This window comes from Pristiophorus japonicus, chromosome 16, assembly GCF_044704955.1.
Source record: "Pristiophorus japonicus isolate sPriJap1 chromosome 16, sPriJap1.hap1, whole genome shotgun sequence".
NCBI lineage: Eukaryota > Metazoa > Chordata > Chondrichthyes > Pristiophoridae > Pristiophorus > Pristiophorus japonicus.
Genome location: NC_091992.1, coordinates 1,356,895 through 1,374,999, shown reverse-complemented (window position 1 = coordinate 1,374,999; position 18,105 = coordinate 1,356,895). Strand labels below are relative to the sequence as shown.

At 55.3% G+C, this 18,105-nt stretch overlaps 1 protein-coding gene across 1 annotated transcript in view; it reads left to right on the top strand.

Annotated features, from left to right (window-relative positions):
* Nucleotides 1-828: 828 nt before the first annotated feature.
* Nucleotides 829-18,105, top strand: part of LOC139226890 (cytospin-B-like) — a 24,268-nt gene continuing 6,991 nt past the window's right edge. The window contains exons 1-4 of the mRNA XM_070857985.1: nucleotides 829-889; nucleotides 2,585-2,738; nucleotides 5,946-6,048; nucleotides 16,216-16,332. Of these exons, the coding sequence (XP_070714086.1) occupies nucleotides 829-889; nucleotides 2,585-2,738; nucleotides 5,946-6,048; nucleotides 16,216-16,332 (435 nt within the window). The remainder of the gene's footprint in view (nucleotides 890-2,584; nucleotides 2,739-5,945; nucleotides 6,049-16,215; nucleotides 16,333-18,105) is intronic.

Here is an 18,105-nt window from a genome sequence, read left to right as displayed (position 1 = left end):
TTGCGATCCCTGGCTCAGATGATGACAGTCGAGCAGGTGCCAGTGTTTGGAGCAAGGGTGTTGCTACGATGCCTTGTACTTGTCCCTCTGGCGGAACAAGGTGTTGGTGATGACAAGGTCGTGCTCTAGACATTTTGTCAGGAGTAGGGTACCGCTGGAGTTGGTTTTCCCTACCCCCTCTCTGCCGATCAAGAAGGAGTTAGATGAAGTCCTTACTACTAGGGGGATCAAGGGGTATGGTGAGAAAGCAGGAATGGGGTACTGAAGTTGAATGTTCAGCCATGAACTCATTGAATGGCAGTGCAGGCTCGAAGGGCTGAATGGCCTACTCCTGCACCTATTTTCTATGTTTCCAATCACACCTCCCCAAAGGTCTGTGTCCTTGCTGACTGTCGTTGAAGTCACCGAGGAGGATCAGTTTGTCACCCGCGGGGACGCAGGACAGGGATTTTTCGAGGTTGGAGTAAAAAACCCTCTTTGGCCTCATCTGTTGCATCAAGTGTTGGGGCGTACGCACTAATGACTGTGGCGCACTGGTTCCGGGATAGGGTAAGTCGAAGAGTCATGAGGTGTTCATTAGCCCCGCAGGGGGAGTCTTTGAGGCAGTCGACCAGCTTGTTTTTGATGGTGAAACCGACTCCATGGAAGCGGCGTTCTTTCTCTGGTTTCCCTTTCCAAAAGAAGGTGTAGCCTCCATCTTGTTCCTTGAGCTGGCCTTCTCCTGCCCGCCAGGTCTCGCTTAGGGCAGCGATGTCGATATCAAAACATTTAAGTTCCCGGGTAACTATAGTGGTGCGGTGTTCCGGCCTGTCGCTGTTGGGGTTGTCCATGAGGGTCCTGACGTTCCAGGTTCTGAGCTTCATGTTAGAGGAGTGGAAGGTGCCTGTGCGTGAGTTCTTTATATGTGGGATGGTTGTTGCACACTGGCTACTACACAGGCTCAGCTGAGCAAGGTCTTGGTCCAGTGGCAAGGCCAGGCACTGCAGGCTCGGCGCTGGGTAGTCCCCTTGATGGTTGGTGGTCCAAGGCTTGGTTGTGGGCATGCATTGGGAGGGGGGCCAGCACTGCACTGGGGTTCAGAATGGGGGGGGGCAAGGGGGTCACAGCCATTCTACTCAGCAGGTGCTGGAGGAGAAGAGGAGACCAGGCCATCAGTGGGGAAGGAGAGGTTCAGAGGGAGGAGGTGGTGGCCCGATAGCCAGGTCCAGCTGCCGCAGGAGGTCCAGCCGGGAGGTCCAGGTCGCGTTGAGGTCCAGCGGGGTATATACTGCCCTGTCCAGCACATTTTGGCCATTCCTTGCACTGACTTAAGCTGAGGTTGTTGGGGCCCGAAAGTGGTGGTCTTACCGCCCACTGCCGGCGAGTTTTTTTTGGTGGTCTCCCCTCTCGGTCTGCCGCCGGCGGGGGGGTGAGGACCGCTGGGAACTGCCCGCTGACGGCTAAGTGGCGTAAGTGACCTCTCACCCACCGAGCTGCCATATTGGTGCGGGCAGGAGTTGGTGGCAGCAGGGGGAAGGAGCGCTACATGGTAAGTACGAAGACCGGCAAAACAAAGTTAATGAACAAGTTCCCATTGTTTCTTCTTTCAGAGTTTGACCTGTACGGGCCCTGAAGGTGTTCCGGTGTGGGGGTTTTGTGTAGATTTTTATTTTTATGTGCTCCCCTCCCTGGGCCCGACTCACTCCGTGGTGGCTGTTTGCCGAGGATCGCATTTACCGCCGAGATTGGGGGCTTCTGCCCGCTGCCACCCAGATTCAAAGCCGTTGTTTTGCCGTCGGGCGGTCCCACCAACTCTTCCTGGCAAAGTACCTGCCCCGTGCCCGCTGCCCATACCCACTGCCCATACCTGCCCTGTACCCACTGCTCGCCATGTAACTGCCCTGTACCCACTGCCCGCCCAGAACCCACGGCCCATACCCGCCCTGTACCCACTGCCCGCCCCGAACCCACTGCCCATACCCGCCCTGTACCCACTGCTCGCCCCGAACCCACTGCCCATACCGCCCTGTACCCGCCCTGTACCCACTGCCCGCCCAGAACCCACGGCCCATACCCACCCTGTACCCACTGCTCGCCCAGAACCCACTGCCCATACCGCCCTGTACCCACCCTGTACCCGCCCTGTACCCACTGCCCGCCCAGAACCCACGGCCCATACCCACCCTGTACCCACTGCTCGCCCAGAACCCACTGCCCATACCCGCCCTGTACCCACCCTGTACCCACTGCCCGCCCCGAACCCACTGCCCATACCCGCCATGTACCTGCCCTGTACCCACTGCCCGCCCTGCACCGACTGCCCGCCCTGTACCCGCCCCGAACGCGCCCTGCACCTACTGCCCGCCCCGTACCCACTTCCCATACCTGCACCATTCCCGCCCGTGCCCGCCCAGTCTCTCGGCACCCATCGGTGGGCCTTGGCACTAATGTTGACAATGAAATGTTGAGCAAAGAAAGAATGAATTGGAAAATCTTTACTCGTGCCCCCGAAGCTCGGGGATCCTGTGGGGTTTCCCTGGAGTTGCGGCTTTTATTGGTTCTGTTTGTTTCTGCTGTTACTGATCAGCGTTCTATTTGCTGACAGGAATATCCATAGGACGAGCTGATGGGTTCACATCGGACCATTATCGGACCCCCAGTCCCAGTCAAGAGACAATAAGTCTCCGGACAGCCCTGGGATTCAGCTCGAAGCGCCCAGACTCCACATCGAGTAGCCCGAGAACACTGAGCAAGCTCAGGTCAGGAAATGGAGAACTGATGTGTGGGTAACAGTGCTAGAAACCGGGGACAGAAATACAGTGGGTGGCAGGCACGGGGTGGGTATGGGCAGTGGGTACGGGCCGATACTTCAGGCCTGACACAGTCTCCTTACAGCTAGCGAGACCAAGCACCTGAAGGGATGGTCAGTGCCCGTGGGGTCGGTGTGGGGTCAGTGCCCGTGGGGGTCAGTGCCCGTGGGGTCGGTGTGGGGTCAGTGCCCGTGGGGTCAGTGCCCGTGGGGTCGGTGTGGGGTCGGCGCCCGTGGGGTCAGTGCCCATGGGGGTCAGTGCCCGTGGGGTCGGTGTGGGGTCGGTGCCCGTGGGGTCGGTGTGGGGTCGGTGCCCGTGGGGTCGGTGTGGGGTCGGTGCCCATGGGGTCGGCGCCCGTGGGGTCAGTGCCCGTGGGGCCGGTGTGGGGTCGGCGCCCGTGGGGTCAGTGCCCGTGGGGTCGGTGCCTGTGGGGTCAGTGCCCGTGGGGTCGGTGTGGGGTCAGTGCCCGTGGGGTCGGTGTGGGGTCAGCGCCCGTGGGGTCAGTGCCTGTGGGGTCGGTGTGGGGTCAGCGCCCATGGGGTTGGTGTGGGGTCGGTGCCCGTGGGGTCAGTGCCCATGGGGTCGGTGTGGGGTCAGCGCCCGTGGGGTCGGTGCCCGTGGGGTCAGTGCCCATGGGGTCGGTGTGGGGTCAGTGCCCGTGGGGGCGGTGTGGTGTCAGTGCCTGTGGGGTCAGTGCCCATGGGGTCGGTGTGGGGTCAGTGCCCGTGGGGTCAGTGCCCGTGGGGTCAGTGCCCGTGGGGTCGGTGTGGGGTCAGTGCCCGTGGGGTCAGTGCCCGTGGGGTTGGTGGCCGTGGGGTCGGTGTGGGGTTGGTGCCCGTGGGGTCGGTGTGGGGTCAGCGCCCGTGGGGTCAGTGCCCGTGGGGTCGGCGCCCGTGGGGTCGGTGCCCGTGGGGTTGGTTTGGGGTCAGCGCCCGTGGGGTCAGTGCCCGTGGGGTCAGTGCCCGTGGGGTCGGTGCCCGTGGGGTCGGCGCCCGTGGGGTCGGTGCCCGTGGGGTTGCTGTGGGGTCAGCGCCCATGGGGTCGGTGTCCGTGGGGTCAGTGCCCGTGGGGTCAGTGTGGGGTCAGCGCCGGTGGGGTCAGTGCCCGTGGGGTCAGCGCCCATGGGGTCGGTGTCCGTGGGGTCGGTGTGGGGTCGGTGCCCGTGGGGTCAGTGCCCGTGGGGTCAGTGCCCGTGGGGTCGGTGCCCGTGGGGTTGCTGTGGGGTCAGTGCCCGTGGGGTCAGCGCCCATGGGGTCGGTGTCCGTGGGGTCGGTGTGGGGTCGGTGCCCGTGGGGTCGGTGCCCGTGGGGTCAGCGCCCGTGGGGTCGGTGCCCGTGGGGTTGCTGTGGGGTCAGTGCCCGTGGGGTCAGCGCCCATGGGGTCGGTGCCCGTGGGGTCAGTGCCCGTGGGGTCAGTGCCCGTGGGGTCGGTGTGGGGTCAGCGCCCGTGGGGTCAGTGCCCGTGGGGTCGGTGTGGGGTCAGCGCCCATGGGGTTGGTGTGGGGTCGGTGCCCGTGGGATCAGTGCCCATGGGGTCAGTGCCCGTGGGGTCGGTGTCCGTGGGGTCAGTGCCCGTGGGGTCGGTGTGGGGTCAGCGCCCATGGGGTTGGTGTGGGGTCGGTGCCCGTGGGATCAGTGCCCATGGGGTCAGTGCCCGTGGGGTCGGTGTCCGTGGGGTCAGTGCCCGTGGGGTCGGTGTGGGGTCAGCGCCCATGGGGTTGGTGTGGGGTCGGTGCCCGTGGGGTCAGTGCCCATGGGGTCAGTGCCCGTGGGGTCGGTGTCCGTGGGGTCAGTGCCCGTGGGGTTGCTGTGGGGTCAGCGCCCGTGGGGTCAGCGCCCGTGGGGTCAGCGCCCGTGGGGTCAGTGCCCGTGGGGTCAGTGCCCGTGGGGTCAGTGCCCGTGGGGTCGGTGTGGGGTCAGTGCCCGTGGGGTCGGTGCCCGTGGGGTCGGCGCCCGTGGGGTCGGTGCCCGTGGGGTCAGCGCCCGTGGGGTCGGTGTGGGGTCGGTGCCCGTGGGGTCAGTGCCCGTGGGGTCGGTGTGGGGTCGGCGCCCGTGGGGTCAGTGCCCGTGGGGTCGGTGTGGGGTCAGTGCCCGTGGGGTCGGTGTGGGGTCAGTGCCCGTGGGGTCAGTGCCCGTGGGGTCGGTGTGGGGTCAGTGCCCGTGGGGTCGGTGCCCGTGGGGTCGGTGTGGGGTCAGCGCCCGTGGGGTCAGTGCCCGTGGGGTCGGTGTGGGGTCAGCGCCCATGGGGTTGGTGTGGGGTCGGTGCCCGTGGGGTCAGTGCCCATGGGGTCGGTGTGGGGTCAGCGCCCGTGGGGTCGGTGCCCGTGGGGTCAGTGCCCATGGGGTCGGTGTGGGGTCAGTGCCCGTGGGGTCGGTGTGGGGTCAGCGCCCGTGGGGTCGGTGTGGGGTCAGTGCCTGTGGGGTCAGTGCCCATGGGGTCGGTGTGGGGTCAGCGCCCGTGGGGTCGGTGCCCGTGGGGTCAGTGCCCATTGGGTCGGTGTGGGGTCAGTGCCCATGGGGTCGGTGTGGGGTCAGTGCCCATGGGGTCGGTGGCCGTGGGGTCGGTGCCCGTGGGGTCGGTGTGGGGTCAGCGCCCGTGGGGTCAGTGCCCGTGGGGTCGGTGTGGGGTCAGTGCCCGTGGGGTCGGTATGGGGTCAGTGCCCGTGGGGTCGGCGCCCGTGGGGTTGGTGTGGGGTCAGCGCCTGTGGGGTCAGCGCCCATGGGGTCAGTGCCCGTGGGGTCAGTGCCCGTGGGGTCGGTGCCCGTGGGGTCAGCGCCGGTGGGGTCGGTGCCCGTGGGGTCAGCGCCCGTGGGGTCGGTGCCCGTGGGGTCGGTGTGGGGTCAGCGCCCGTGGGGTCGGTGCCCGTGGGGTCAGCGCCCGTGGGGTCGGTGTGGGGTCAGCGCCCGTGGTGTCGGTGCCCGTGGGGTCGGTGCCCGTGGGGTCGGTGCCCGTGGGGTCGGCGCCCGTGGGGCCGGTGTGGGGTCAGCGCCCGTGGGGTCAGTGCCCGTGGGGTCGGTGCCCGTGGGGTCGGTGCCCGTGGGGCCGGTGTGGGGTCAGCGCCCGTGGGGTCAGTGCCCGTGGGGTCAGTGCCCGTGGGGTCGGTGCCCGTGGGGTCGGTGCCTATGCTGTATTGACGGCCAATGGTTTGTTGTTTAGTGCTGAGAGAAAGGATCCACTCGCTGCGCTTGCCAGGGAATATGGAGGCTCGAAGAGGAACGCTCTCCTGAAGTGGTGCCAGAGAAAGACAGAAGGCTATCCGGTGAGACATGCTGTCAGAGTAACAGCTTTTACCCGAGAGTAATTCATTCAACTGAAGTTAAATACAAAAATGAATCATTATAACGTAGGTGGATATTGGTGAAGCTGTCCTGAAGGTGTAAATTGACTCATAAACAGTGACTCTGTACAGTTAGTGAGTGACCCCTACCCTGAATAAACAGTGACTCTGTACAGTTAGTGAGTGACCCTTACCCTGAATAAACAGTGACTCTGTACAGTTAGTGAGTGACCCTTACCCTGAATAAACAGTGACTCTGTACAGTTAGTGAGTGACCCTTACCCTGAATAAACAGTGACTCTGTACAGTTAGTGAGTGACCTTTACCCTGAATAAACAGTGACTCTGTACAGTTAGTGAGTGACCCTTACCCTGAATAAACAGTGACTCTGTACAGTTAGTGAGTGACCCTTACCCTGAATAAACAGTGACTCTGTACAATTAGTGAGTGACCCTTACCCTGAATAAACAGTGACTCTGTACAGTTACAGTGAGTGACCCTTACCCTGAATAAACAGTGACTCTGTACAGTTAGTGAGTGACCCTTACCCTGAATAAACAGTGACTCTGTATAAGAATATAAGAAATAGGAGCAGGAGTAGGCCATATGGCCCCTCGAGCCTGCTCCACCATTCAATAAGATCATGGCTGATCCGATCATGGACTCAGCTCCACTTCCCCGCCCGCTCCCCATAACCCCTTATCCCCTTATCGTTTAAGAAACTGTCTATTTCTGTCTTAAATTTATTCAATGTCCCAGCTTCCACAGCTCTCTGAGGCAGTGAATTCCACAGATTTACAACCCTCTGAGAGAAGAAATTTCTCCTCATCTCAGTTTTAAATGGGCGGCCCCTTATTCTAAGATCATGCCCCCTAGTTCTAGTCTCCCCCATCAGTGGGAACATCCTCTCTGCATCCACCTTGTCAAGCCCCCTCATAATCTCATACGTTTCGATAAGATCACCTCTCATTCTTCTGAACTCCAATGAGTAGAGGCCGAACCTACTCAACCTTTCCTCATAAGTCAACCCCCTCATCTCTGGAATCAACCGAGTGAACTTTCTCTGAACTGCCTCCACAGCAAGTATATCCTTTTGTAAATATGGAAACCAAAACTACGCAGTATTCCAGGTGTGGGTACAGTTACAGTTCGAGCTGACACGCCCAAACTATTTGTTTGGTGTTTTATTGTGACTGATAGAAAACAGATGTAAATGAAAGATGACGTGTTTAATAACAGTGCCTCACAAACAGGTATGACTTATTGGCCCCAACCATCTGTTTATCGAAAGAGTGTAACAGAGTGCTCAGTAATAATTAAAGCTTGTTATCGGGTCAGTGGATCATTAATAGTTTCTGTTCAGTAATTGTTTGAGACAAGGCACTGTTAGGTTGACACCCCCCCATCGAGCCAGAACAAACAGGACAATTGATTAGCATTTCTTATTGACAGAGCTGGCCAGAGGGAGGGTTGTGTCTGTGAGGCATCTGTGTTTGAGCTGACTACGGACTGCCTACGATGATGATGATGAGGAGAATCATAACAGTTTCATCATAGGCAGTCCCTCGGAATCGAGGAAGACTTGCTTCCACTCCTGAAGTGAGTTCTCAGGTGACTGAACAGTCCAATACGGGAATTACAGTCTCTGTCACAGGTGGGACAGATAGTGGTTGAGGGAAGGGGTGGGTGAGACTGGTTTGCCGCACGCTCCTTCCGCTGCCTGCGCTTGGTTTCTGCACGCTCTCGGCGACGAGACTCGAGGTGCTCAGCGCCCTCCCGGATGCTCTTCCTTCACTTAGGGTGGTCTTTGGCCAGGGACTCCCAGGTGTCGGTGGGGATGTTGCATTTTATCAGGAAGGCTTTGAGGGTGTCCTTGAAACGTTTCCTCTGCCCACCTGGGGATCGTTTGCCGTGAAGGAGTTCCGAGTAGAGCGCTTGCTTTGGGAATCTTGCGTCTGGCATGTGGACAATGTGGCCCGCCCAGCGGAGCTGATCGATTGTGGTCAGTACTTCAATGCTGGGGATGTTGGCCTGGACGAGGACGCTAATGTTGGTGCATCTGTCCTTCCAGGGGATGTGTAGGATCTTGCGAATCATAACAGTTTACAGCACAAAAGGAAACCACGCTGGCCGACCAAGAGCTACCCAGCCTAATCCCACTTTCCCGCTCTGGGTCCGTAGCCCTGTAGGTTACGGCACTTCAGGTGCACATCCAGGTACTTTTTAAATGTGATGAGGGTTTCTGCCTCTACCACCCTTTCAGGCCGTGAGTTCCAGACCCTCACCACCCTCTGGGTGAAAAAAGTCCTCTTCAACACCCATCTAATCCTTCTACCAATTACTTTAAATCTATGCCGCTGGTTATTGACCTCTCTGCTAAGGGAAATAGGTCCTTCCTATTCAGTCTAAGCCCCCGATAATTTTATACACCTCAAGTAAGTATTCTGTATCCCTTTGTAATCACCTTATCTACCAGGCCTGCTACCTTCAGGGATCTGTGGACCTGCACTCCAAGGTCCCTCTGTTCCTCTACACTTCTCAATGTCCTACCATTTATTGTGTATTCCCTCCCCAGATGCATTACCTCACACTTCTCCAGATTGAATTCCATTTGCCCCTGTTCTGCCCACCTGACCCGTTCATTGATATCTTCCTGCAGTCTTCAGCTTTCTCCTCACTATCAACCACAGCCAATTTTTGTATCATCTCCAAACTTCTTAATCATACCCTCAACATTTAAATCTAAATCATTGATATAAACTACAAAAGCAAGGGACCCAGCACTGAGCCCTGCGGAACCCCACTGGAAACATCCTTCCAATTACAAAAATACCCATCCACCATTACCCTTTGCTTCCTGCCTCTGAACCAATTTTGGATCCAACTTGCCACTTCCTTCATGGGCTTTCACTTCTCTGCCCAGTCAAAAGCTTTGCTAAAAATCCATGTAGATTACATCAAATGCACTCCCCTCATTGACCTGTTCAGTCAAGTTAGTCAGACACGACCTTCCCTTAACCAATCCATGCTGACTGTCCTTCATTAATCTGTGACGATTAATACTGTCCCTCAGTATTTTTCCCAATAATTTGGCCACCACTGAGGTTAGGCTGACTGGCCTGTAATATCCTTTTCTGCTTTTTTAAACAACATTAGCAGTCCTCCAGTCCTCCAGCACCACACCTGTAGCCAGAGAGGATGGGAAAATGATGGTCAGAGCCTCTGCTATTTCCTCTCTTGCTTCTCTTAACAGCCTGGGATACAGTTCATCTGGGCCCGGGGATTGATTTATTTTCGAGATGCTAAGGGCAGGAGATTGCATCATGCCCCGTTTCGGGCGATGACCTTTCAGTCGGTGACCACTCTGTGTAGACCTGTGGCTCAGACCGTCAATGGTCCAGTATTTCTCTGCTCTATATGATGGAGGCACAGCGTGGGTTAGAAATGATCCAATGATTTGCCACAGACCTACAGGCAGATTAAGGGAGTTCCTTTCTGGCAGGTGTTCCATTACTCACAGTTCTCTATCAGATGGGCTGAAGTCTCACACATTAACTGTGGGCCCATAACCAGTCTAACACAGCAAAGAGCGAAAAGCTAAACCCCTTTCTGACTGACCCAAGAACTCGATTAAAACACTCCTTTCACAAGCTCAGGTCAAACCCAACTCCTCACAAACAGTGCGTCTCATTCTCACCCTCACTGCCTGGGCCAATCTGATTGGAGGAGGATGTGGATCGGGTGGTTCTGGGTTCAGTCGGGGCTCCGGGGTTAGAGTCCAGGGGGTAAAGGTCAAAAGCACCTCTGCTAATTATTTTCTGAAGGGCAGTCACTGTTGTGTGGGCTAATGTAGCAACCAAGTTTCACACAGCACAGACAAACAGCAATGGAACAACGAACCAACTAATCTCTGCTTCTGGTGGTGACTAAAGATGGAATGTTGGCCCAGAAATCGGGAGAATCCCTGCTCTTCAAACATTGCCATGGGATCTTTAACACAATGTGTTGGGCTGGGTGAGTGTAAATGGATGTATTGTCCGTTTATGTAACAGTCTGTCTGTCTCTCTGTGTATGAGCATAGGGTGTGTCGGGCTCTGTGTGAGTGTATGAATGTGAGTGTCTAAGAATATGGATTTCTGTGTGTCTGTGTGTGTATATGGATGTGTGTGTCTTTGTCAGAATGTGTGAGTGTGAGTCTGTGTATATATGGGTGTGTGTATTATCGGTGTGGGAGGAGTGTGTGTGCATATGGGTGTGTTTAGTTCTTTGACTGGCTCCCTGAGGTTCCTTTCGCATGACCCGGCCCTTTCATCTCCTGCCCATTCCAACTCCCCTACTCCACGGGGAAACACCTTGAATCAGCGGCAATTCGTATTGTCCAGTATTGCAGGAGCAGAGGAGGAAGTGGATCTTACAGACCAGCATTGTCACTCCAAAGGGCTCTGGGCCCCTGTTACCATCGCACTCCATCCACGGGACAGAGCGGGACCATGGGAAAGGGTTTCACTTAAGTCACACATACAGGAAATGGCTGAGTCATGAGGAACAGTATCATCCGGCTGGGGAAAGTTTTTGATGTGAAAGAGTCGGAGAGCAGCTGCAGTGAGGGTGGAATTCTGCTGAAGGTCTCCAGGATCATCTCCGAGGTTTTCCATAGATTGCAATCACCTTCTTTATGTCTCTGCTCCAACTGCTGCCCAACACTGGTTCAGCTCATGCCCCGACTCCCGTCCACTGAGGGCGCGGGCACATGTTTCTGTGGTGACTGTCCTTGGCCCAAGGTTGCAGGGAGAGGCAGATTTACTCTGCATCTAACCCCGTGCTGTACCTGTCCTGTCAAACACCCCCAGGTTAGGTACAACACTGGTTAGATAGAGTAAAGTTCCCTCTACATTGTCCCATCAAACGCCCCCAGGTTAGGTATATCACAGGGTTAGATACAGAGTAAAGCTCTCTCTACACTGTCCCATCAAACGCCCCCAGGTTAGGTACATCACAGGGTTAGATACAGAGTAAAGCTCCCCTACACTGTCCCATCAAACGCTCCCAGGGCAGGTACAGGGGGTTAGATACAGAGTAAAGCTCCCCTACACTGTCCCATCAAACACTCCCAGGGCAGGTACAGCACGGGGTTAGATACAGAGTAAAGCTCTCTCTCTACACTGTCCCATCAAACGCCCCCAGGTTAGGTACAGCACGGGGTTAGATACAGAGTAAAGCTCTCTCTCTACACTGTCCCATCAAACGCCCCCAGGTTAGGTACATCACGAGGTTAGATACAGAGTAAAGCTCTCTCTACACTGTCCCATCAAACACTCCCAGGGCAGGTACAGGGGGTTAGATACAGAGTAAAGCTCCCTCTACACTGTCCCATCAAACACTCCCAGGGCAGGTACAGGGGGTTAGATACAGAGTAAAGCTCGCTCTACACTGTCCCATCAAACACTCCCAGGGCAGGTACAGCATGGGGTTAGATACAGAGTAAAGCTCCCTCTACACTGTCCCATCAGACACTCAGGCAAATTACCAATTAATTTGTTATAGTGATGCAGGTTCAGGGATAAATATGAGTCCCGGGTCACCAGGAAGAACTCCCCCTCACAATAGTGGCCGTGGGATCTTTTACGTCCAGCTGAGCGACCTCGGTTTAACGTCTCATCCAAAAAATGACACTTTTGACAGTGCGGCACTCCCTCAGTACCGCCCCTCCGACAGTGCGGCGCTCCCTCAGTACTGTCCCTCCGACAGTGCGGCACTCCCTCAGTACTGCCCCTCCGACAGTGCGGCACTCCCTCAGTACTGCATGTCAGCGTAGATTATGTGCTCAAGTCTCTGGAATGAGGGTTGAACCCACAGCCTTCTGAAACCACCAAGCAGGGCGGACACCGTACTGCAGGGAAGAGCTGAGATAGTTGAGAATAGTTTCTATACCATTGGCCTTCCTGATCACTTGCTGTACCTGCATACTAACCTTTTGTGTTTCATGCACAAGTACCCCCAGGTCCCGCTGTACTGCAGCACTTTGCAATCTTTCTCCATTTAAAATATAATTTGCTTTTTTATTTGTTCTGCCAAAGTGCATGACCTCACACTTTCCCACATTATACTCCATCTGCCAGATTTTTGCCCACTCACTTAGCCTGTCTATGTCCTTTTGCTGATTTTGTGTGTCCTCCTCACACATTGCTTTTCCTCCCATCTTTGTATCGTCAGCAAACTTGGCTACGTTACACTCAGTCCCTTCTTCAAAGTTTATATCGATTGTAAATAGTTTGGGTCCCAGCACTGAACCCTGTGGCACCCCACTAGTCACGGTTTGTCAACCGGAAAATGACCCAGTTATCCCGACTGTTGGAAGATCTTGGGGAGACATCGCTGGTGGTATTTCTCCAGCGACTTGAGGAATTGGCGAGAAAGCAGGAATGGGGTACTGAAGTTGAATGTTCAGCCATGAACTCATTGAATGGCGGTGCAGGCTCGAAGGGCCGAATGGCCTGCTCCTGCACCTATTTTCTATGTCTATGTCTATATACAATGTGCTGTAAGACACGTTGGGCAAGGAAAGGATGCAGCAATCATTTACATCCAAGTATTAAGGGAAAATAAAGTCGCTTGCCATCTCTCTGGTTAGTTCAGGCCCTCTCATCGATGATGAACTGTGAGTAATTGTGTGTCACCTAAAGTGTGATTAATACAGGAATACTGTACATTGCAGGAAGCCTGGCAGCAATCGGGGGCCTGCGGCCTATGCAATTTGGTGCTCAGAAACAGAACATTGCTGGCATTCCTTCCAGGCAACTGACCCTTCACTGACCCCTCACTGACTTACCTGACCCTCACTGACCGACCCCTCACTGACCGACCCCTCACTGACCGACCCCTCACTGACCGACCCCTCACTGACCGACCTCACACTGACCGACCCCTCACTGACCGACCCCTCACTGACCGACCCCTCACTGACCGACCCCTCACTGACCGACCCCTCACTGACCGACCCCTCACTGACCGACCCCTCACTGACCGACCCCTCACTGACCGACCCCTCACTGACCGACCCCTCACTGACCGACCCCTCACTGACCGACCCCTCACTGACCGACCCCTCACTGACCGACCCCTCACTGACCGACCTCACACTGACCGACCCCTCACTGACCGACCCCTCACTGACCGACCCCTCACTGACCGACCCCTCACTGACCGACCCCTCACTGACCGACCCCTCACTGACCGACCCCTCACTGACCGACCCCTCACTGACCGACCCCTCACTGACCGACCCCTCACTCACCGACCCCTCACTCACCGACCCCTCACTGACTGACCCTCACTGACGGACCCTCACTCACGGACCCTCACTGACTGTGTATTTCGGATGGCGAGTGCAGTGTATGTACGTGTGAGTGTGCTCACAGACTGGTGGAGCTGTTGCACTGTGAGTGGCTGAGCCAGTCACGTGATGTTCACAAGACTCAATAAAACCCCAGTTAATTGAGTTCAGCTTCCCCACGATGAGGTGTGCAGTGGTGAGCCTGGTGGATGAACTAGTCGGGTTCAGTTTGATTGTTAAACCTTTGCCAATAAACCAGCGAGTTCTTTGCTGAAGAATTCATAGCAAAACATTTTCTGTAAAGAACCCAAGAAGCAAATACACTTCAGATATCGTTTTCCAAATGTGTTGATTTTTTAAATACTTCCTGTTGCTATTTAATTGTCAATAAATGTCTGAGCTGCCTCTGGGTTGTGTACCATACCCGATAGTTCACGGGGTATTTAGCAGCCCAGCACAAGGCTGCGATTTGTCCAATAACAGATTCCTGTGAGTGGATTAGCATCTCTGCTACAGACAGATTTCGGGAAAGGTGCAGAATTTGTGTTGTCGGAGACGACATCAACAAACATGAACTGCTGCGGAAATGTCGAGTGAAATAGGTTCCTGTACAATCGGGCTGTAACATTGTGATGTGTCGGGATCGGTGCCGGGGAGCAGGTCATGTGAACAATGGGACTTAAGCCCAAGTCATCTGGGTCAAAAACAGCTGAAGCATCCATGGCGAGAAAGGCAAGTTAAGGCTTGGGGTGTGAGGGGGAAACCTTACTGAGAATGTTCTAGATCTACGGGGATCCTCACTGGGAATGTTCTAGATCAATGGGCGGGGGTGCGGCTCCTTACTGAGAATGTTCTAGATCTATGGGGGATCCTTACTGGGAATATTCTAGATCAATGAGGGCTCCTCACTGGGAATGTTCTAGATCGACGCCGGCCCCTCACTGGGAATGTTCTAGATCGATGGCGGCCCCTCACTGGGAATGTTCTAGATCGATAGCGGCCCCTCACTGGGAATGTTCTAGATCGATGGCGGCCCCTCACTGAGAATGTTCTAGATCGATGGCGGCCCCTCACTAGGAATGTTCTAGATCGATGACGGCCCCTCACTGGGAATGTTCTAGATCGATAGCGGCCCCTCACTGGGAATGTTCTAGATCGATGACGGCCCCTCACTGGGAATGTTCTAGATCGATAGCGGCCCCTCACTGGGAATGTTCTAGATCGATGGCGGCCCCTCACTGGGAATGTTCTAGATCGATGGCGGCCCCTCACTGGGAATGTTCTAGATCGATGGCGGCCCCTCACTGGGAATGTCCTAGATCAATGGAGGCTCCTCACTGGGAATGTTCTAGATCGATGTCGGCCCCTCACTGGGAATGTTCTAGATCGATGGCGGCCCCTCACTGGGAATGTTCTAGATCGATGGCGGCCCCTCACTGGGAATGTTCTAGATCGATGGCGGCCCCTCACTGGGAATGTTCTAGATCGATGGCGGCCCCTCACTGGGAATGTTCTAGATCGATGGCGGCCCCTCACTGGGAATGTTCTAGATCGATGGCGGCCCCTCACTGGGAATGTTCTAGATCGATGGCGGCCCCTCACTGGGAATGTTCTAGATCGATGGCGGCCCCTCACTGTGAATGTTCTAGATCGATGGCGGCCCCTCACTGGGAATGTTCTAGATAGATGGCGGCCCCTCACTGATAATGTTCTAGATCGATGGCGGCCCCTCACTGGGAATGTTCTAGATCGATGGCGGCCCCTCACTGTGAATGTTCTAGATCGATGGCGGCCCCTCACTGGGAATGTTCTAGATAGATGGCGGCCCCTCACTGATAATGTTCTAGATCGATGGCGGCCCCTCACTGGGAATGTTCTAGATCGATGGCGGCCCCTCACTGGGAATGTTCTAGATCGATGGCGGCCCCTCACTGGGAATGTTCTAGATCGATGGCGGCCCCTCACTGGGAATGTTCTAGATCGATGGCGGCCCCTCACTGGGAATGTTCTAGATCGATGGCGGCCCCTCACTGGGAATGTTCTAGATCGATGGCGGCCCCTCACTGGGAATGTTCTAGATCGATGGCGGCCCCTCACTGGGAATGTTCTAGATCGATGGCGGCCCCTCACTGGGAATGTTCTGACCCTATAACAGTCGAGTTGCGAGTTTCCTTGCCCTCTGTGGGGGCCACAGGAGACAGCAAGTGAGCTACAAGGTTCAGTGTGTCTCTCTGGGAGCGATGGAACATTGTTGCATCCAATTCCTGTTGACTGAGCTGTGCCAGAACTCCTGTTGATTCTGTCAAATGTCACATTGGCAAAAGAGAATATTGAAGATTTTTGAGAATGTGGGATTGTTCCTGCTGTCTGTGGTGTGGGATTTTATGTTGTTATGTCACTCCTGTTCCTATCGCTGCTCTTGCATTTCCAGTACAAACCTGTCCCTAAGGATACTTCCGTTGGTTTGACCTCAAATACAACTGTGGGTCATATCCTGCAGAAAGACTCATGATGTTATTGACAGACCCATAAAGACCCTAAACGTGACACCTGCTGCTTGTAATCTACACGTGACATACTCATTACTGGCAACAGTCAGCACACTGACAGTAAAGGCGATAGAGGTACAACTGTAGAATGAGAGACACACAGAGACAGGCAGAGACCGCGATGTCTCATCCAAAAGATGGATAAATGTAAGCCTCCTGTTAAATGCATAAACGTCTGAGATGCACAGCCGTGCGATCCGGTACAGAATCAGTGTACCTGCTGAAGTCTCCTTCACTCAGTTCTCGCTGCAATTTTCTTTTTTCCAGAATATCGACATCACCAACTTCAGCAGCAGCTGGAGTGACGGGCTGGCACTGTGTGCCCTGCTACACACCTACCTTCCTGCACACATCCCATACCAGCAGCTCAGCAACCAGGACAGGGTGAGCTACACAGGCCTCTCTCGTGTAAGGGCCTGGCTGCCCAGTTGACCTGATTGTCTGTTTCTGTGTTATTCATGTGTAGGTGAGCAAATCTACCCGAGACTGAGCACAAACATAAACTCTCGGCTGCAACAAGTGTCTGTGTGTAATACTGTATGTTGTGTCTGTTAGTGTAACACTGTCTCTAGCCAAGCTGTTCCAGTACAGCTACAACACTGGCATCTACCCGACAATGTGGAAAACTGCCCAGGTATGTCCTGTCCACAAAAAACAGGACAAATCCAATCCGGCCAGTTACTGCCCCATCAGTCTACTCTCAATCATCAGCAAAGTGATGGAAGGTGTCACCGACAGTGCTATCAAACGGCACTTACTCACCAATAACCTGCTCACCGATGCTCAGTTTGGGTACCACCAGGACAACTCGGCTCCAGATCTCCTTACAGCCTTGGTTCAAACATGGACAAAAGAGCTGAATTCCAGAGGTGAGGTGAGAGTGACTGCCCTTGGCATCAAGGCAGCATTTGACTGAGTGAGGCATCAAGGAGCCCTAGTAAAACTGAAGTCAATGGGAATCAGGGGGAAAACTCTCCACTGGCTGGAATCATACCTAGCACAAAGGAAGATGGTTGTGGTGGTTGGAGGTCAATCATCACAACCCCAGGACATCGCTGCAGGAGTTCCTCCGGGCAGTGTCCTCGGCCCAAACATCTTCAGCTACTTCATCAATGACCTTCCTCCATCATAAGGTCAGAAGTGGGGATGTTCACTGATGTTCAGTTCCATTCGCAACTCCACAGATAATGGAGCAGTCCGTGCCCGCATGCAGCAAGACCTGGACAACATTCAGGCTTGGCTGATAAGTGGCAAGTAACATTCACACCACATAAATACTGCGGCTACAAGAGCGGGTCAGAGGCTGGGTATTCTGCGGAGAGTGTCTCACCTCCTGACTCCCCAAAGCCTTTCCACCATCTACAAGACACAAGTCAGGAGTGTGATGGAACACGCTCCACTTGCCTGGATGGTGCAGCTCCAACAACACTCAAGAAGCTCGACACCATCCAGGACAAAGCAGCCCGCTTGATTGGCTCCCCATCCACCACCTTCAACACTCACTCCCTCCACCACCGGCGCCCCCTGGCTGCAGTGTGTACCATCTACAAGATGCACGGCAGCACCTCCCAAACCCGCCACCTCTACCACCTAGAAGGACAAGGGCAGCAGGCGCATGGGAACACCACCCCCTCCACGTTCCCCTCCCAGTCACACACCATCCCGACTGGGAAATATATCGGCCGTTCCTTCATCGTCGCTGGGTCACAATCCTGGAACTCCCTCCCTAACAGCACTGTGGGAGCACCTTCACCACACGGACTGCAGCGGTTCAAGAAGGCGGCTCACCACCACCTGCTCAGGCAATTGGGGACGGGCAATAAATGCCGGCCTGGCCAGTGACGCCCACATCCCAGGAACAATTTAAAGTGTATGTTAGTGTAACACAGCATGCTAGCAAGTGTATGTTAGTGTAACACAACATGCTAGCAAGTGTATGTTAGTGTAACACAACATGTTAGCAAGGCTGCAGTACAGGTTTTATTCTCACTGTTCTGTTCCAGGGATAGTTTTCTCTGCACCAGCGTCTGATCTCCATTGGCGATTCTGAGGAGGAGACACGGTCAGAGGTAGTCAAGAAGACTTTGACCGGTTCCTCGTATCTCCAGCTGCAGCTCAGTGGCATTGCTAGAGCTGGGAGTAGCTTTGGCACATTCC